Genomic DNA, 20,202 nt, shown 5'->3' on the forward strand with positions numbered 1-20,202 from the left:
AATAACACATAGAAATACGAGCCTTAGGTCATTAATATGGTCAGATCCGGAAACTATCATCTCGAAAACAAAACGTTTATTCTTTCAGTGAAATACGGAACCGTTCCGTATTTTATCTAACGGGTGGCATCACTAAGTCTAAATATTGCTGTTACATTGCACAACCTTCAATGTTATGTCATAATTATGTACAATTCTGGCAAATTAATTATGGTCTTTGTTAGGAAGAAATGGTCTTCACACAGTTCGCAACGAGCCAGGCGGCCCAAACTGCTGCATATACCCTGACTCTGCTTGCACAGAACGCAAGAGAAGTGACACAATTTCCCTAGATAAAATAAATTCATGTTAGCAGGCAATATTAACTAAATAGGCAAGTTTTAAAATATATACTTGTGTATTGATTTTAAGAAAGGCATTGATGTTTATGGTTAGGTACACATTGGTGCAACGACGGTGCTTTTTTCACGAATGCGCTTGTTAAATCACCTGTTTGGCGAAGTAGGCTGTGATTCAATGATAAATTAACAGGCACCACATCGATTATATGCAATACAGGACAAGCTAGATAAACTAGTAATATCATCAACCATGTGTAGTTAACTAGTGATTATGTTAAGATTGATTGTTTTTTATAAGATAAGTTTAATGCTAGCTAGCACCTTACATTGGCTCCTTGCTGCACTCGCATAACAGGTAGTCAGCCTGCCACGCAGTATCCTCATGGAGTACAATGTAATCGGCCAAAATCGGTGTCCAAAAATGCAGATTACCGATTGTTATGAACTTGAAATCGGCCCTAATTAATCGGCCATTCCGATTAATCGGTTGACCTCTAGTAAATACAACCTATATTTATGGTTATTTATTTTGCCTTTTGTACTTTAACTATTTGCACATCATTACAACACTGTATATAGACATAATATGACATTTGAAATGACTCTATTCTTTTGGAACTTTTGTGAGTGTAACGTTTACTGTTCATTTTTTAAATTTAACTTTTGTTTATTATCTATTTCACTTGCTTTGGCAATGTTAACATATGTTTCCCATGCCAATAAAGCCCCTTAAATTGAAAAATTAATTGAGAGAGAGGGTATAGGTTAATAAGTTAAGCTATAATAACACCATTGTTTGTGTTAAAGCATTAGAACCAATGCAAGAGTAATTCTGCATGCCTTTCCAAATAGCAGGGAGCTCACATTTCACCATCCACTGTGTTCCCTACTCGCTCACTGTAACTAAACATCTCTAGTGTCTTTTCTCCTGGGTAAACAAAATGGTCACACTGACACGACACGTTCCAGAAGTGTGTGTGGGCCAGTGATAACAATGTTGTAATGGGTGTGTAGGTCTAGATTATAAACAGATATAAAAAGGTAAAACTCGACTGTCAGGAAGGTTTTCAGAAAAACAGCAGACGGCCTGGCCAGCTGTCAAAGGCATGCTCTCATCAAGTTGACAAAGATGAGAGGCTATATTCTTTAACACTGCTTGTCCAGCTTAGCTGTGTTTCAACCAATAATTGTCTTTTGACATTGGGCTGGGAGACATACTTGTAAGTAGGCTATGTCTTCCAGCACAGTGTCAAAGGACAATTCTTGGTTGAATCGCAGTTAAGCTGAACAAGCAGTGTTAAAGAATATTGCCTCTCATCTGGCTGCCCATGCCTTTCATACAAATGACCATTTTCGCATGTGGATTTAGTTGTGGCTTTTACAACAAGAGGCAAGTCCGACCATAGTCAGTTTGTGGAATATCTGAGGAAAGTAAAGAAGCTAGAAATGCTAGTTTTGTTGTTGTTAATAGTTTATTTGAAATATGCAGAATAAACTGAATAGAATTGGCCAGTCTAAAACATGTCTAAAAGTAGGCGAACACCCATGAAATCCTGACACCGTTACAATGTTTCAACACTGCTGGTCTACGACACGTTGTTTCAAAACTAGGCTACATCCGCTCATGTTCTCAAACTCATTGCGAGCCAGCTGCAGCAACGTGAAACAGATGTATCCAATATTGCAACGAGTGTCGTCCTTTCGTCCTAGTAAACTGATAATAGCCATCATTTGTAGAGTAGCGAGATGTTACACTCCTGTTTTTATAAACACTAATGACATACCTTTCCTATACCTTGTGGTGGTTATTTATGTTTAGTTCTGTTCCACCTACAGCTCAGTTCACAGCTCCTACTGTATTTGGTTTAGAAACACCCTGCCACTGTCCTGCAGGCAATAATGCTTCTTTCAAAATGACAGGCCTGTGCAGCACAGACAAAATAAAAAATAAAAGATACACAAGTACTACAGAGAGTTGGCAAATAGCACGTTGCCTCCCTTCTCTCCTATTCATTTTAGACCGCAGAGGATTACTCACAATAATAGTCCCGTGATTCAAACTGACTGTAGTTCAGTTCTCTATTGAATAACACACTGTGAACAACGTTGAGTCATAAGTGTCGGAGAGATGGTTTGGATGTAATTTACGAGTGTCTTATAGTGTAAACAGTGGGGTATTGAGAGGGTGTGGTGCCATTTAACCTCGAGGAGAATGGGATGCCACATGCATTTGAGTCATTTAGCAGAAGCTATTATCCAGAGCGACTTACAGGAGCAATTAGGGTTAAGTACCTTGCTCAAGGGCACATTATCATATGTTTCACCTAGTCGGCTTGGCGATTCGAAGCAGCAAACTTTCGGGTAATGGCCCAACACTCTTAACCACTAGGCTACCTGCTACCCTGCCACACCTAAGAACATGAGAGAGAGAGAGAGAGAGAGAGAGAGAGAGAGAGAGAGACAGAGAGAGACAGAGAGAGACAGAGAGAGACAGAGAGAGAGAGAGAAAACAACTTTCAAATCTATTTTAAACCTTTCAGATGTTTAATCTGTTTAGCCTCTTTCGCTCTTCCATTCTTTCTTTTTCAGTCTCTCAACTTTCACACACTCACACCGGCTGACTGTTATTTACACTGAGCTCTCTTCCTGTTCTACACTACAACTGTCAGTCAAAACAAACCCTGAGCTTTGTCTGCTTCTCATTGGTTCAGAGAGGGGCAGGAGAACCCAGTCACAGCATTCACCTACTACACTGAATCACACCCATCACCTATGGCCTGTTCTGTTGTTGACTGACTCAAACTTTCTTCTGGTCAGTTGGAGTTGAGGCGAAACTGAAAGCAAAGACAATGGAAGAGTTGTACCACCGTAGGATAGGAGAGAGAATACAGTGAACACATCTCTTGTAGTGGGAAACAGCATATTTTGGGGGACAGATACAGTACCTACCCAATCCCTACTTAACCTGTACAGGTTCCAGTATGTGAGTTTTCTACCTGTTTTAGGTGGAAACGTATCACCTTTCTGTGGCTGTGGTGGCTTGACAGGCGGAGGTGTGCATATAGTCTTCTCAAGAACAGTTTCTACTCATTTGAATATTTAATGTTCCTCACACGTGGAATATTTCTCTGTTTTTGTGCCTCATTGTAAATAGATTCACTGATGTGAAATGATGGATTAGTAATCTGCAAATCCAGACTCATCAAAACCACATCAACCCTACTGTGTTCCAGGGAAAGACATGAGGTTTCTTACTGTAGCCTCTCACTACAGTGTTCTGTATTGCTACTCAAGTAGCCTCAAACTGAGATACAAAAACAATGAAACGACCATATAGATGTCTGTATTTGGGGATGAAATCATATATAGCGGTTCGACAGAGAGACGCAGAGTGGATGAGATTACACGGGAGATAAACAATACCTGTGTAGCCTACCTGTGCTGTAAAATGGAAACAGCCACCACTCACACAAGGACGGTGGGTACAGTTAGAAAAAAAGGTTCCAAAAGGTTTCTTCGGCTGTCCCATAGGAGAACCCGTTTTGGTTCGAGGTAGAACCCTTTTGGGTTTCAGGTAGAACTCTTTTGGGGTCTCTGTGTAAAGGGTTCTACATGGAAATCAAAAGGGTTCTACCTGGCAGCAAAAATGGTTCTTCAAAGGGTTCTCCCTTTGGGGACAGCAGAAGAACTCTTAGGTTTTAGATAGCACCTTTTTTTCTAAGAGTGTACTGTAGTTAGACACTGTGATACTTTATCAGTATCAACTCTCATCGAGTTGACAAAGTGAACACCTGGACAGTGTTGAATAGCCTCTCATCTGGCCGCCCATGAATTTCACACAATTGACCGTTTCTGCATTTGGATTTAGTTGGGGCTTTTACAACAAGAGACAAGTCCGACCATAGTAGGCTAGTATTTTTGTGGAATATCTGATAGGACAGTACAAAGGCTAGGGGAGGGTTATTTGTTAATAACCAGTTAATTCATTCGAAATATGCCAAGGTTAACTTTTAACACCCTTTGCCTTCAGAACAAACGAATAGAATTGATCAGTCTAAAATATAAAAGTAACACCCATGAAATCACTGGAACAGAAAGGTGGCAAGACGTGCAAACACTGTTAGCCTACATTGTTTCAACACTGCTCCAAGATGTTTCAAAACTAACGTAACATCTGTTCATGTTCGCAAACTGATTGCGAGCCAGAAAACTGAAACAGATGTGGCCAATACTGCTATGACTGTCGCCCTGCTTCGTACTAAACTAGTAATCGCCATAATTTGTACAGTAGCGTGGAGTTATACTACTGTTTTTAAAGCATGTCCTACCTTTTGGTGGTTATTTTGAGATTCGATATGTTGTTTTGTTTTCTCTCTGTTCTCTCCCTTACATGTTTATTCCGTTCCATCCACAGCTCAGTTCACAGCTGCATATTCGGTTCAGAAACGCCCTACCACTTCTCCCCCAGGAAGAATGCTCCAATGACTCATTGAACGAGTACAAGCTAGCATTGGCGCTCGGCTTCTACACCTGAAACACACTTTATGTTACTGTAAACCATGCTTATAGTCCACTATAAATGTGCTTTGCGATAACAATCATTTTCACTTAATAGCTTGCCCACACTCATACAATTCTAAATTGCTTTATTCACATTTAATTTATTCCCACTTTGTTTTTGCGCATGGATATTGCCATGGTTTTTAAACTTTATGCTACAGCACCTGGCTATTTGTTATAATATCCATTGAACCTTTTACTTCACCTTGGCATGTCAATTTGGCAAATATCGTACTTTTCTTTGTAGATGTTGCTTCCCAGAGCCATATACAGTATTTAGAGAGTTCAGTTTCAGTTTGACGTTTTAATGTAATTTGCACGAGTACAGTGAAATGCCTTTCTTGCAGGCTCTAAACCCAACAATGCAGTAATCAATAACAATGTAATACTAAAATTAACACAGGGTAGAACAAAAACACACAATAAATAAAAATAAGGGGAACACGAGAAATTAAGTAAGCATACTATGTACAGGGTCAGTCAGTTCCAGTACCATATTTACAATGTGCAGTAATACTGGAGTGATGGAAGCTAGAGGTACAGTACATTACCAAAAGTATGTGGACACCTGCTCGTCGAACATCTCCAAAAAAAACGATGAGCATTAAAATGAAGTTGGTCCCCCTTTGCTGCTACAACAGCCTCCACTCTTCTGGGAAGGCTTTCCACTAGACATTGGAACATTGCCGCGGGGACTTGTTTCCATTCAGCCACAAGAGCATTAGTGAGGTTGGACACTGATGTTGGGCGATTAGACCTGGCTCGCAGTCGGCGTTCCAATTGATCCCAAAGGTGTTCGATGGGATTGAATCGGGGCTCTGTGCAGGCCAGTCAAGTTCTTCCACACTGATCTCGACAAACCATTTCTGTATGTACCTTGCTTTGTGCACTGGGGCATTGTCATACTGAAACAGGAAAGGGCCTTCCCCAAATTGTTGCCACAAAGTTGGAACCACAGAATCGTCTAGAATGTCATTGTACACTGTAGCGTTAATATTTCCCTTCACTGGAACTAAGGGGCCTAGCCCAAACCATGCAAAAACATCCCCAGAGCATTAGTCCTCCCCCACCAAACTTTACAGTTGTACTATGCATTGGGCAGGAAGCGCTCTCCAGGCATCTGGCAAACCCAGATTCGTCCGTTGGACTGCCAGATGGTAAAGTGTGATTCATCACTCCAGAGAATGCGTTTCCACTGCTCCAGAGTCAAATGGTGGTGAGCTTTACACCACTCCAGCCGAAGCTTGGCATTGCGAATGGTGATCTTAGGCTTGTGTGCGGCTGCTCGGCCATGGAAACCCATTCCATGGAAACCCGACGAACAGTTCTTGTGCTGACGTTGCTTCCAGAAGCAGTTTGGAACTCAGTAGTGAGTGTTGCTACCGAGGACAGGCGACTTGGTGGTCCCGTTCTGTGAGTTTGTGTGGCCTACCACTTCGCGGCTGAGCCATTGTTGCTTCTAGACGTCTCCACTTCACATTAACAGCACTTACAGTTGACTGGGGCAGCTCTAGCAGGGCAGAACTTTGACGAACTGACTTGTTGGAAAGGTGGCATCCTATGACGGTGCCACATTGAAAGTCACTGAGCTCTTCAGTAAGGCCATTCTACTGCCAATGTTTGTCTATGGAGATCGCATGGCTGAGTGCTCAATTTTATACATGTGTCACTAACAGCTGAGCTGAAATAGCCGAATCCACTAACTTGATGGGGTGTCCACATACTTTTGTATATATAGCGTATGTATAGGGGTAAGGTGACTAGGCATCAGAATAAATTACCAGCAGCGTATATGATGAATGTACTGTATGTGAGTTGGTGTGCATGTGTGTAGAGTCAGTATACATGTATGTGTATATTATGTGTGTGAGAGCAAATTATGAAGTGAGTGTTTGTGTGTGTGTTGGAGTACTAGTGTGTGTGGGTGTGTAGGGCCCTGTGAGTGTGCATAGAAACAGTGCAAAAATAAGAATGACATACAAAGGTCAACTCAGATAGTCTGTGTAGGCATTCTGTTAGCTTTTTAGTTAGCTATTTAGCAGTCTTATGGCTTGAGGATAGAAGCTGTTCAAGAGCCTGTTGGTGTCAGACTTTATGCACTGGTATCGCTTGCCATGCGGAAGCAGAGAGAACAGTCTATGGCTTGGGTGGCTGGAGTCTTTAATTAACGATTGTCTCGGCCTTCCTTTCACACCGCCTGATTTTGAGGTCTTTCTAGACGATCAGTTACATAGCATTGTAACTATATTCCCCACGTAATATTATATTCACCACATAATATTCCCCATATAATGTTAACGTGAAGCTAACATGGCTGCCATAGAATGTTGTAGTGTCGTATTAATGCATCATATTGCAGAAACTGCATTGTCACAAACTCTCCAAATCCATGGCTCTGCTATCATCTAGTGGTTGTAATTTGGAAACGCAGTTATTCCTCTTACCACTGACTACATTACCCAGATTTCTCCAACGGCTTGTTCCGGTATACTGAAATTTCCCATCGTGCCTCGAGATTCGTCTGGTTCTCGTTGCTCTTGTTTCTGTTGTTTCTGTAGAGAGCCATTGATCGGTAGAATTTCGAGATGGCATCTGACGGACCGCCGGGGACCGAACCTATCCCCTCCGACTTGGGGAGCTCTGTGGCGGCCCTCAATACATGGACCAACCCAGAGCTTCAAGCCAAGCTAGGCGAGCTAGGCGCACCCAACATGGGTAAGAAGCCGAAGTCGGAGCAGCAAGCTTTAAATGGGACGAATGCGTGCATTGTGTGTAGCTAGCCCGCTAGCTACTATAGCTTGTTGCTAACAGGTTATCCACATTTAGTTCCGCGGCAGGTTAGCTAGCTACATAGCAGGCCTTCGTGGAATTAAAGGAGAGTGCAAATGATCAGCTAGTTACCTACACAATTACTATATTCCAAGTTTGTTCACCACCTCTACGAAGAGAATTTTGCTTACGAGTGTCCATTCGTTAGCTAGCGAACTAGTCAATTTGATTGATAGCTAACAGCTAACAGCTAATCACTCGGGTGTTTAATAACTGATAAGCTAAAGTGATACTTGATAGTAGCGCACGAGTCGTTGTCAGCATCCGTGCGTGAGCGACTAAGTTGAATTTAAACTTATTTCATTTGTAATTAAATAATTGTTTGTTGTTGTTGTCCTATGTTAGTTATATTGTTCATTGTTGGTTTACAGTTATTATTTTTCTCCTTCCTTAGGTCCCAGAGAGGAGATGCTGGACAGGCTCAAGGGATACATGATGCAGGTCAGTTGTATGTGTGTGTGTGAGAGGGTGAGTGGAGTGTACTTAATCTGTCAATATGATCCATTGATCGGTGTGTATCTGTGTGTTTCCCCCCACTCAGACTGGAATGATGCTCAGCAAACCCAACCTAGGGAGTGATGATAAACCTATGACCCCGCAGGTCAGCACCAACCGACCCTATAAGGTTTTTAGACGGTCTAATCGATTCTCATTCTTACATTTCATCACTGGGATTATTTGTCTAGAAACTCTTCAGTACTTCATCAATCTGTCATGAACAAGACCAGGAGTTTTACCTTGACTGTGTGATCTGACCAGGAATACGTTTTCCTGGTTCTCACATGGTCCAGGAAAAAACACTTACCGTAATTGAAAACAACTTAACCAGCTTTCTTTCCTTCCTCCCCCCAGATGCCAGGAATCCCCCCCATGCCCCCGATGCCCATGCCCCCCATGCCTCCTGGTATGGGTATGCTCCAGGCGATGAGCATGATGGCAGGTGGCCCCCCTCCACCAGGGATGCGTATGGGCATGGAGCCTCCAGGCATGCCCCCCAGCCTCTCCCAGGAGGACCAGCTGAAGATGGTGCAGCAGAGGGCCGCCATGATGATGCAGCACGAGGAGAGGGCCAAGCAGCAGGTACGATCTTGGCCTGCATTCAGTAAGCCTCTCGGAGTAGCAGTGCTGGTCTAGGATCAGTCTTGTCTTTTAGATTATAATATTTGAAGAGCATATGGACAGATAAGACCTGATCCTAGACTCGAGTAGGATGTTGAATTGTCCTATTCACCGCATAGATGCAGTGAAATGTGTTGTTTTACAGGGTCGGCCATAGTATGGCGCCCCTGGAGCAAATTAGTGTTAAGTGCCTTGCTCTAAGGCACATCGACAGACTTTTCACCTTGTCGGCTCAGGTATTCAAACCAGCGACCTCTCGGCTACTGGCCCAACGCTCTAACCGCTAGGCTACCTTCCACAAGTGTATGGCCTCAGACCCCCAAATATGGTCTCACATTGTGCCCTGAGTTTTACCTGAGTAAGGAAAGACTCCAGGCCCTAGTTGTAATGTAGTCTGCCTTCTATTGCAATGGGAAGGAAGAGGAGTTCTGGTATAGATTTGCCATTTTGTATGTGTGTATTTCAGGGGGAGTCTCGTGCTATGGAAGAGCACATGAAGGAGCAGGAACTTCTGGAGCAGCAGAAAAGGGTAGGACCTGGAGGAGACTTATTTTCATGTCTTTCTCCCATCTAAATGATTTATCAGTAGTGTTGTCACTGTTAACTCGAAATGACACAACGACAAGGTTCCAGTTTAACAAAGTTTACTATACCGTATGAACACACTACAAGGTAGCCATTACACTCAAGGCTAGGTCCATCAACGACTAGACTTTCTGCGCATGCGCACTCTTGACTGAGTGATAGCCCCGTAATAACAGACATATAGGGATACATAAAACATGAATTTAACAGTCACAACCAATCCCAAAGTTATCTTACAGCCGCTTTACCTTGCCTGGAAGTTGAAACATATCTCTCTCCCTCCACTCTCTCCCTCCCTCCATGTCCCCTCCCTCCATGTCTCCTCCATGTCTCCTCTCTTCTCCCTCCATGTCTCCTCTCTCTTCTCCCTCCATGTCTCCTCTCTCTTCTCCCTCCATGTCTCCTCTCTCTCCTCCCTCCATGTCTCCTCTCTCTCCTCCCTCCATGTCTCCTCTCTCTCCTCCGTCAGGCGGCGGTGATGCTGGAACATGAGAGGCAGCAGGAGCTGGCTAAGAGGCAGCATGGAGGACCAGGGCCCAGGATGTCTGACCCGGGGTCACGACCACCTGGCATGATGCCCCCCATGATGAGAGGTCTGTCCTTGGCCTGCCATCAACACTAAAATGTCAATCCTAACTTCCAATACAACTTTGTCTCTCAAGGGGGAATTAATTTGTCTACAGCGCACACTTTGTAGACTGCACATACTCACACACAGTCACCCATATTGGCTTAACACAGTCACTATCCCAATCTAAACATATCCAATGGCATTCCTTTCTATTTTTAAGAACAGTGTGAAGGCTGTTAAGTCTGTAAAGCTGTTGTGTTGACGGTGACACACACCTGGTACGTTGGTGTTGTTGGTGTCAGTTGAGATCTGGGTGTTGTTGTAGGTGTGAACCCTGGTGGGATGAACCCACCCCCTCCTGGAATGAATCCACCCCCTCCTGGAATGAATCCTGGTGGAATGAATCCACCCCCTCCTGGAATGAATCCTGGTGGAATGAACCCACCTCATGGAATGTCCATGATGCATACCCAGAGACAGAGAGTTCCCCCTCCACCTGGAGAGGACGCCAGAGAGGTACGAACCACAGTGTTTCCCCCACCGCTGCTTAATCGTTGCTGCTCTCCAAAATATCTAATCAAATATTATTTTTGTTCGAAAATAATTTATGGTGGTTAATTTTTCAGTGTACATTTACACAACTAATACCAGACATAATGTATGTCGACAAGATAATGGAGCTATATATTTTTAAACACGATCGTCTTTGAAAACTAACAATCACCAAAATAAAAATTTGGCCGTTAGGGAGAATCTAAAATTCCAAAAATGGCATTGATTTTGTTATAGTATAGTCTTTGAGTCACTCAGAGGGCATAATAACACAGGATAAGGCCATGGCAGAATACAATTGCATGCGTCTAATCTCTGTATTCCTGGTGTGTGTGTCAGGTGTGGCAGGGAGAGGATGTGGGTGTCGGTCCTAAGATCCCCCAGGCTCTGGAGAAGATTCTCCAACTGAAGGAGATCAGACAGGAGCAGCTCGGCGCCACGCCCACAGGTCAGAACCTGGAACTACACACTGGAGGAATGAACCATGGCCCGTATTTGGAGTAGGAGTACTGATCTAGGATCAGTTTAGCTTTTTAAGATCATAATTAATAGATCAGAACTCCTACTTTGAGACGCTTTGTGAATAAAAGCCCAGATGCACCAAGAGTGCATGATATCATCCCATTGGAACTACTGCAGTCTTAGTAATATTGTCCTGGGTTAAGAGCCCTGTTGGACCTTGACCTGGCCAGTGAATGTTCTCTGTGTTTTCTATCTTCCAGAAGAGGAGGAGGAGGAGAGCCCAGAGATGGAGATTAACAACTCCTCCACTGCCGTCCTGTCTGAGACTGAAGAGGAGGACGGTTCTCTCTCTAAGAAAGACGTGAGTGTTGTATTAATTCCCCTCATCCCATCCTGCTGTCTTTGGTTGAAACTCAATTGTGTTTCCTTGATTCCTCGTGTCCTCTCGCCTCCTCAAAAGATATCGGAGGATAATGTCCACGGGGAGGAACCTTGGATCTTTTCCTCCAATGTGTTTTGAGAAGGATGCGAGGGGAGAGGCCATGAAGAGTCAAGAAAAGACCATTGAGATTCACCCTGTTACTCCTGAAGCTCAGAGGGTCAGGGGTCAAGTTTGGCATGACTCGTATTGATAACCTGCTTGATAGGGAAGCTTCTGTTTCAATCGACGTAAGCTCTTAGAGGCATGAGGAGTAGGAAACGGTGTCAGTTAGGGCTGGGCGATATGGCCAAAATATTGTATCACGGTATTTATACAAATAAAAAATGGACGGTATGACGGTATTTTTAGTTTTGAATAATAAAAGTTGTACATTTGCTTTATGAGTAGTAAGTGATCCCAGGGTGGCAACACATACATTCTAAGTGATTTCAATTAGTCTTTCTCCACTCTGATTGTTTTATACTGTTCAATTCAACTTCAACCAAAACAAATTTCAGCACTTTTATAATTTCTGCATTTCCTGCACTACGTTGCATTGGTGGAAAAAGTACCCAATTGTCATACTTGAGTAAAAGTAAAAATGCGTTAATAGAAAATGACTCAAGTGAAAGTCACCCAGTAAAATACTACTTGAGTAAAAGTATTTGGTTTTAAATATACTTAAGTATCAAAAGAAAATGTAATTGATAAAATGTACTTAAGTATCAAATGTAAAAGTATAAACCATTTCAAATTCCCTATATTAAGAAAACCAGATGGTACCATTTTCTTGTTTTTTTAAATGTATGGATAGCCAGGGGCAAACTCCAACATAATTTACAGACAAAGCAGTTGAGTTTAGTGAGTCCTCCAGATCAGAGGCAGTAGATGACCAGGGATGTTCTCTTGACAAGTGCGTGAATTAGATCATTTTCCTGTCCTGCTAAGCATTCAAAATGTAACAAGTACTTTTAGGTGTCAGGGAAAATGGATGGAGTAAAAACTACAGTATTTTCTTTAAGAATGTAGTGAAGTAAAAGTTGTCAAAAATAGTAAAGATTCCCAAAAAACGACTGAAGTAAAAATACTTTCAAGTACTACTTAAGTACTTTACAGCACTGCTCAATTGAGAATTTCCACACTGCCATGTAAGGCTCACAATATGGGCAAATAATCTAGGACTTATTTTTAACCAAATGTTGCAATTGCGATTGGACTTGCGAATTAGAGCAAAACTGTTGGAATCATGGGAATAGAATGACTATTCTATAGTTAGAATATAGTAGTGGGCACTTTGAATACAGTGTTGTTTGATATTACAATTAATTAAAATGCCAGGGAGGGGTTATTGTGACAGGGTAGGAACTAAAGTGTTGATAAGTGTTTCCTAGGAGACCCTATAAGCTTTGGCTACATTGCATGTTTTCTCTTAGCAACTTCATGTAGCTAACATATTCTTGCTTTGCATATTCCTCTTTGATTTAGAAGATACTGTTGCACAAACAGCATGCTGATTTAGGTCTACACCATCACTGGTATTATCAGGCTGTATTAGCTAGCTATGTTTCCTCTTACTCAGTACAATTATTAGCTAGCTAGCTAGCTATTAGCATTAGCGGCTAACAATTAGTGTTTCACAAGATTTAGGGCAACTTGCTAAGAAAAGACAAACTAGCTGTTTGCTGATGTAAGAAACACAAACTAATATTGTAACTAAAGAACGCTTGTGGATTTATATTAAGAAGCAAATTGGAAACAACATTGTTGTCATCAACATTGTTGCATGTGCTGCATTGACCAGGCAGACTGAATGCAAGTGTCTCGTGGTTGAGGAACATCAAATGCGCTCCTTGAGTGACAGGGGGCGTGTGGAAAGTGGATGACTCAAGTAGCGAAATAAACTATAAAAATTGACATTACACATGGCGTATCACATTTAACAAACCAAACATTCAAATACTGGTATAGAAGGTAAAGTAAAAACCCAAACCGGTCCCTGCATCAATAACGGTATGTCATAAAATACGGTGTACCGCCCGGCCCTAGTTTCAGTTATTAGCATTTTCATTCTCCCCTTCTCAGAAAAATCGTAAGCGCAGGAACCGGAAGAAGAAGAACAAGAAGAGGCGTGAGCAGGAGAAGAGGGAGCATGCGGAGGAGAAGAAAGAGGAGGATGGAGAGAAGGAGAAAGAGCCTGAGGTGGAGATCGAGTATATTACAGAGGAACCGGAGATCTACGATCCTAACTTCATCTTCTTCAAGAGGATCTTTGAGGCCTTCAAGGTGAGGGCCTCCATTTTAGATATTGGCTTTATGATTCTTTATGAAAAATCTGTCAAAACATCCTAGAGATGTGTCCAGTGTTATTGTTCATATTTAGTGTTTTAATGGCCTGAAAATTAAAGTAAGATCACAACATCAGGTTCAGTGTACTCACCAGTTCTGAGCGCAGTGGTTTCAAGAACCTCTGAACAAGCATGAAAGTGAATCATTTTGTTGTGTTGATTTAACGATGGAATCTGTTTGCGCGTTAGTCTTTTGCTAACAGTTCTAATGAACTGTGTTTGTGTCCATCCCTCTCTCAGCTGACTGATGACGTGAAGAAGGAGAAGGAGAAGGAACCGGAGAAGGAGCCAGCTCCTGCTCTAATGAGGAAGAAGGGATTTGAGGAGGAAAAGAAGGACAGCGACGACAGTGACGACGTTAGTATTCATCTCTCCTCTACATTCTCTATTCCTGAGCTTGGATTAAAAAATACTTGTAAAAACAGGAGTGTTTATATGCTGCGTCGTCCCAATTCTCTACCCTAATGCCCTAAGTAGTGTGCACTTGTTTACTTCCCTTCGTGGAGGAAAGGTGAACGATTGGGAGACAGAAATAATGTCATCTTCTAGTGCTGTCTCTTGAAGTGTTGACCTTGGAAGTTATCCTCGTGGTCATTCCTCGTGTGTGTGTGTGTGTACAGGAGATCAGACCAGACGTTCCCAAGATGTCTAAGAAGAAGCTGAGGAGAATGAACAGACTAACTGTGGCTGAACTCAAACAGGTAAAACATTCACCTGCTTCATAAGAGTTGGACATTATAGCTCCTGTGTATTGATTAAGTTGGTGTAGAAGTTGTTCTGTACCTAACACTTTACTCATACATGCTTGAGTCTATATGAGCTGATTCAGTTGGTGTGGGTGGTCACCGGAGATGCTTTAAAAGGGAAAAGGAGATTGATAGAGACCTGTGTCCGATGTTGATTTTGACCCCGTCCTCCTCCAGTTGGTGGCGCGTCCTGACGTGGTGGAGATGCACGACGTGACGGCGCAGGAACCCAAGCTGCTGGTGCACCTGAAGGCCACCAGGAACACGGTGCCCGTCCCACGACACTGGTGCTTCAAGAGGAAGTACCTTCAGGGCAAGAGGGGTATCGAGAAGCCCCCTTTCGAGCTGCCAGAGTTCATCAAGAGGACAGGCATCCAGGAGATGAGAGAAGCTTTACAGGAGAAGGTAGGGGGTTCTGTCCAATAAAGGGGTACCAGAGAAGCTTTACAGGAGAAGGTAGGGGGTTCTGTCCAATAAAGGGGTACCAGAGAAGCTTTACAGGAGAAGGTAGGGGGTTCTGTCCAATAAAGGGGTACCAAGAAGCTTTACAGGAGAAGGTAGGGGGTTCTGTCCAATAGAGGGGTACCGGAGAAGCTTTACAGGAGAAGGTAGGGGGTTCTGTCCAATAGAGGGGTACCAGAGAAGCTTTACAGGAGAAGGTAGATGGTTCTGTCCAATAGAGGGGGTAGTAGCACCAGACAGTAGGCACAAGGAGGCACTGGATGGTGGTTGCAGCTGGAAAAGGTGGGTGTGGGTTGTAGCAACCTAAATGATCACAAGGGGGTGCTGGCTGTTAACACCATGTTCATCTCCCTGATAAATGCTCCAGGCCCTCGTTTTTGGCTAGCATGAGGAAAATGACCGTTTTTAAAGTATACAAACATGGCCTGTGTATTGTTTCACTCGACATTTACTTCAAGTTTACTACAAAACATCAATAAATAACACACATAAATATTTGTTACATGAACAGCTGTATAAAATAGACCAGTGAAACACTTTGGCAGAAGTCACACTGAATGCCGTGGTACTCTGCTTACAGGAGGATGCCAAGACCATGAAGACCAAGATGAGGGAGAAGGTGCGTCCCAAGATGGGCAAGATCGACATCGACTACCAGAAGCTCCACGACGCCTTCTTCAAGTGGCAGATGAAGCCTAAACTCTCCATCCACGGTGACCTCTACTACGAGGTAAGGATGTCTGACCGCTCAATGGAGGACTCCACTGTATACAGCACCTTACATCATAAACTCTACTCCTACGTCCAAGAGCCTGTTGATTGATTGGACCTTGAATGGAATAATCAGGGCTGTAATAGGTGGTTGGTTTGGGTTTCCCTCAATACTGCCTTGTTGTTGGGTCTTGAATAAACAGATGGTAGTCAGTATACTCTGCTCTGGTGAATTAGTGTTAGGAATGAAATGTTGATTCTTACAATCTCTGTTTCTCTCCCTCGCTACAGGGGAAAGAGTTTGAGACGAGGCTGAAGGAGAAGAAACCAGGCGACCTGTCAGATGAGCTGCGTATTGCTCTGGGCATGCCCGTTGGACCGGTCAGTTTTTGTTATCCTACTTCTACTTTCACTCTGCTGTGGAAGCCTACGATCCCACTACCACCTTTAATGTTATTGATGGATGACTTTATAATTCTGCTTTGTTTTATTGAACTGTAATCATTTATATTGCTGATGCACCATGGTCTTGCCCCATCACTAAAGTTGTTTCCCCCCTCCCGTGTAGAACTCCCACAAGGTTCCCCCTCCCTGGTTGATCGCCATGCAGAGATACGGCCCCCCTCCCTCCTACCCCAACCTCAAGATCCCCGGGCTCAACTCGCCCATCCCCGAGGTAAGCCTGACTTAACGCAGACACAGGGCTCCATTCAGTCCGCAGCGCTGAAGAGCTACGCTGGAAATGTCAAGGCCATGTTCCAGAGAACACACGCTAGACTTTTAACATTGAAATCGCGCTACGGCGCAGATCTTCAGCGCTGCGGATTGAATCGAGCCCATCTGCTTTACGTTTGTGTCCCCCAGTAGACTTTTTCCAATGTAATAAAAGTGTTTATACTGTATTGTGAAACTTGTTACACTGAGACTTTTATTGACCCCCCCCCCCCCCCCCCCACTCTCCTGTTGTCTCTCTCTCAGAGCTGTTCGTTTGGTTACCATGCTGGTGGTTGGGGGAAGCCTCCTGTAGATGAGACAGGAAAGCCTCTGTACGGTGATGTGTTCGGGACCAACGCCGTCGACTTCCAGGTGAGATCTTCCTCACGCCCCTGCCCAATTCCCCTCATATACACCATACACCCTTCATTCACCATACAACACCACCGTACACCCACCGCCACACGTTGCTATATCTGACACACCAGCCGTCTGCTTTGAGCCAATGGCCTGTTAACTATTGTCCTATTTTCTACATGTCTGTGTGTAGGCTAAGGCGGAGGAGGAGGAGGTGGATCGCACGCCGTGGGGAGAGCTGGAGCCTTCAGACGAGGAGTCTTCCGAGGAAGAGGAGGAGGACGAGAGTGATGAGGAGAAGCCAGACGAAACCGGCTTCTTCACACCGGCAGACAGGTAGACGTGTCATTAACTGACTGTTTTAAACACATCATGTTGACATGGACCTGAAACGAGCCAGGCTCTCTCTTCTGTTGGATCAAGAAGCCGTTGGTCACGTGGAACAAATTACCGGCTGCCATTTGTACTGGGTTGTGTGTGTTGTCTTGAATACAGTGATCAGTGGTTTATTAACTCTGAGCCTGTGTGTGTGTTTTCCAGTGGTCTGATCACTCCCGGAGGCTTCTCATCGGTACCTGCTGGTATGGAGACTCCAGAGCTCATTGAGCTGAGGAAGAAGAAGATCGAGGAGGCTATGGACGGGTGAGTGTGTGTGGCCAGGAATAGGTTGTGTGGCTATTCTCTAATATTTAATTTGTGAATGTGTGTCGTTCTACTGTATTGTGTGTGTTTGTAACATGCGTCTCTGGTGTGTGTGTAGGAATGAGACTCCTCAGCTGTTCACGGTGCTCCCAGAGAGGAGAACCGGCTCTGGAGGAGCAGCCATGATGGCATCCACACACATCTACGACGTATCAGGGGTAAGGACAATGGCAAAAACACTGTGTCTGGATAAAGTCTCCCTATCAGAGATCACAACTAAACCTACCACATACCAACCACTGGGGTGTAGGCATGTTAACACTCGTACCCACGACACATAGTTAGTCCCTTACTCATACATACGCAGAGCATATTTCACTAACAATCACATACATACGTGTATGCACTGGTACTCAAACACATAGCCTCTAGCTGTGTGCTAGCTGGACGGGAAGACTTCCAGTCATTGCACAAACGCTAGTTACCATCGGCTTGCGAAACTACGTCTAACTTCCTTGTAAACCGCACGCAGAGACATACAAATGGTATCCATGAGTTGATCTGACTCTGGGGAAGTAGATTCATTGCCATCTCTTTAAACACGCCTTCATGGATGTACACTCATACACTTCTGTTCACCTACATGACCCACATACACACTAACTCCCCCGTTCCCCACTTTAGGCCAAAAGCAGTACACTACAGGGAATAGGGAACAGTTTCAGATGAGCTTCTTTGTCTCCCGTCCTCCTCCTCAGGCCATGGCGGGTCGTAAGGCGGGCGGAGGCCAGGAGTTCCAGGGGGTAGAAGTGGCCCTGGCCCCAGAGGAGCTGGAACTGGACCCCATGGCCATGACCCAGAAGTACGAGGAGCACGTCAGGAACCAGGAGGCCCAGGTGGAGAAGGAGGACTTCAGCGACATGGTGGCCGAGCACGCCGCCAAACAGAAGGTGACCCTGAGACACTGTAACTGTACCGGCCATTTGTTACAGTACAAAACATATAGCTATGGTGCAAAACAGTTTTGCTGCAGTGCAAAGCGTTTTTTCTACAATGTTCACTAATGAATACAACCCGGCTCCTTATGATTGTTAGGTCTTGTAGTTGTTTACCACATCCCCCTTTCCTGATCACATTTCTACTCCTCCAGGACACTCGTGCTCACACTAAAAAAGATATGACAGTCAGAGAAAGCTCTTCTAGCTGTGACTTGTACTAGACTAGTCAGTATACACACAGTAATGAGGAGCTAGAAAGCCCCGGGGTGAATCTGAGTGATGTGTTCTTGTATCTTCATGTCCTGTCTCCTCGTCTCAAAACACATTGTGGGAAAAAGTCAGTGGTTCCTCCCCCCGGACCTTCTCCAATGCGTTTTGAGAAGGATGCGAAGAAAGAGGACGCGAGGAGTCAAGGGACTACAATTGAGATGCACCCCTGGTTAATTATTGCTATAGTTTAGTATTAGCATGAAATGTATTATGCCACTAGGGGCCAAGATGAGGGTAGGAGAATGTTGGTATGCACTGTTGGAAAGGCTCTTTCTCCAGTCCCATATGTAGCAGAATTAATAAACACTAGATGTGAAGATTAGGATCTGTTTTTAGTAATTGTAGTTGAGTGATTTTAATCCTATTCAAACTTAATCTGAAACTTTTAGAAATTGTTCTATTTATTTTTTGATCCACTTTCATAATAGCTATTATTGCAAAGTCTTACTGTTTTTTCTTGTTGAAATGTTCTCTCTCTGCTTCTGAATACGGCCATCATGGGATAGCAGGGTTTTCAGAGTGAGAGCAGTGTGCACATGCCTCCTCCTTCCTTTTCTCAGCCCTGCAACATGTTGTGACGGGGTTGGAGTCATATGCCACTTTCACTAAGAGGAGAAGGTTTGATTGTACAGTGTTAGCCTTGTATGACAATATTAAGTATTTTCTTCTCCATTTCTCTCTCTACCCCACAGCAAAAGAAGAGGAAGGCCCAGCCTCAAGACACACGAGGAGGAGCCAAGAAATACAAAGAGTTCAAGTTTTAGACCACCAATATCACACCAGGAGGAAATGGGAAGAGAGGACAGGCCGAACAAGACTAGCTCAGATTTGAACACACACAAAACCATCCGTTATTACAGTTGTCTTTTCCTCTTAATGACAATGATAATACGTGTCTGGCAGAACTGGGGTCAGTTCCATTAAAATTCCAGTCAATTTGGAAAATAAACCAAATTCCAATTTTCATAATTGAAGAGAATTTTTGTGTACTTTTGGAATTGAAATAGAATTGAGCCCAACCCGGGTGTTCTGGAGACCCGTTGCCAGGTCTCCACTGTAGGCAGAATTTATATAACCCATCTATTTTGTCCTGTGTGACTTCTTCTTTCCATGTAGCTGTGCTTTTCTCTTTTTGTAAATAAAAGACTCCATGTCAATCCAATCTATGGATCCAAATGGTTAATACATTTGAGTGCTAATTGTTTTTCCCTAGGCCATGTGACCTGAAATCTCCTGTCCCCCACCAATAAAAAGTCACATGGTGAGGGAGGAAAGAATGGGCCCTACTGTACATTGCTGTAGTAATGACTTAAATGATCTAAAGCTTTAACACAGTGCTGATACATGGCTGTATGAAGTCATACTTAGCATGACGAACCATGAGCTAACCTCGTATACCCCCTGACCAAGTCAAGGCTACAGCTATGTTGACATAATAACAAGGTGTAGTTCTGGGTTAATCCACCAGGGGCTGACGGCGGATCCAGTGTGACAGTCACCTGATGTCTGGGAAACAC

At 43.8% G+C, this 20,202-nt stretch overlaps 2 protein-coding genes across 3 annotated transcripts in view; one reads left to right on the plus strand and one right to left on the minus strand.

Annotated features, from left to right (window-relative positions):
* The window catches only part of LOC120030363 (calpain-1 catalytic subunit-like), a 28,633-nt gene extending 23,809 nt beyond the window's left edge, over positions 1 to 4,824 (minus strand). The window contains exon 1 of the mRNA XM_038975745.1: positions 4,670 to 4,824. The gene's annotated coding sequence lies outside the window, so the exon portion shown is untranslated. The remainder of the gene's footprint in view (positions 1 to 4,669) is intronic.
* Positions 4,825 to 7,404: 2,580 nt separating this feature from the next.
* On the plus strand, positions 7,405 to 19,847 carry LOC120030386 (splicing factor 3B subunit 2-like). 2 transcript variants are annotated; one of them, XM_038975773.1, is made up of 22 exons: positions 7,405 to 7,616; positions 8,125 to 8,171; positions 8,272 to 8,355; positions 8,583 to 8,810; positions 9,316 to 9,378; positions 9,904 to 10,027; positions 10,331 to 10,521; positions 10,897 to 11,005; positions 11,280 to 11,380; positions 13,523 to 13,723; positions 14,026 to 14,142; positions 14,406 to 14,486; positions 14,709 to 14,936; positions 15,574 to 15,723; positions 15,996 to 16,085; positions 16,273 to 16,380; positions 16,683 to 16,790; positions 16,969 to 17,111; positions 17,316 to 17,417; positions 17,536 to 17,635; positions 18,176 to 18,367; positions 19,378 to 19,847. In XM_038975773.1, the coding sequence occupies exons 1-22, from the start codon at positions 7,487 to 7,489 to the stop codon at positions 19,447 to 19,449; spliced, it is 2,769 nt and encodes a 922-aa protein (XP_038831701.1). In that variant the 5' UTR covers positions 7,405 to 7,486; the 3' UTR covers positions 19,450 to 19,847. The 2 variants fall into 2 exon arrangements, with proteins under 2 accessions (XP_038831701.1, XP_038831703.1); XM_038975775.1 differs by having other exon boundaries at positions 7,485 to 7,616; positions 8,272 to 8,331; positions 19,378 to 19,842.
* Positions 19,848 to 20,202: the final 355 nt, after the last annotated feature.

This window comes from Salvelinus namaycush, chromosome 36 (genome assembly GCF_016432855.1).
Source record: "Salvelinus namaycush isolate Seneca chromosome 36, SaNama_1.0, whole genome shotgun sequence".
Taxonomy (NCBI): domain Eukaryota; kingdom Metazoa; phylum Chordata; class Actinopteri; order Salmoniformes; family Salmonidae; genus Salvelinus; species Salvelinus namaycush.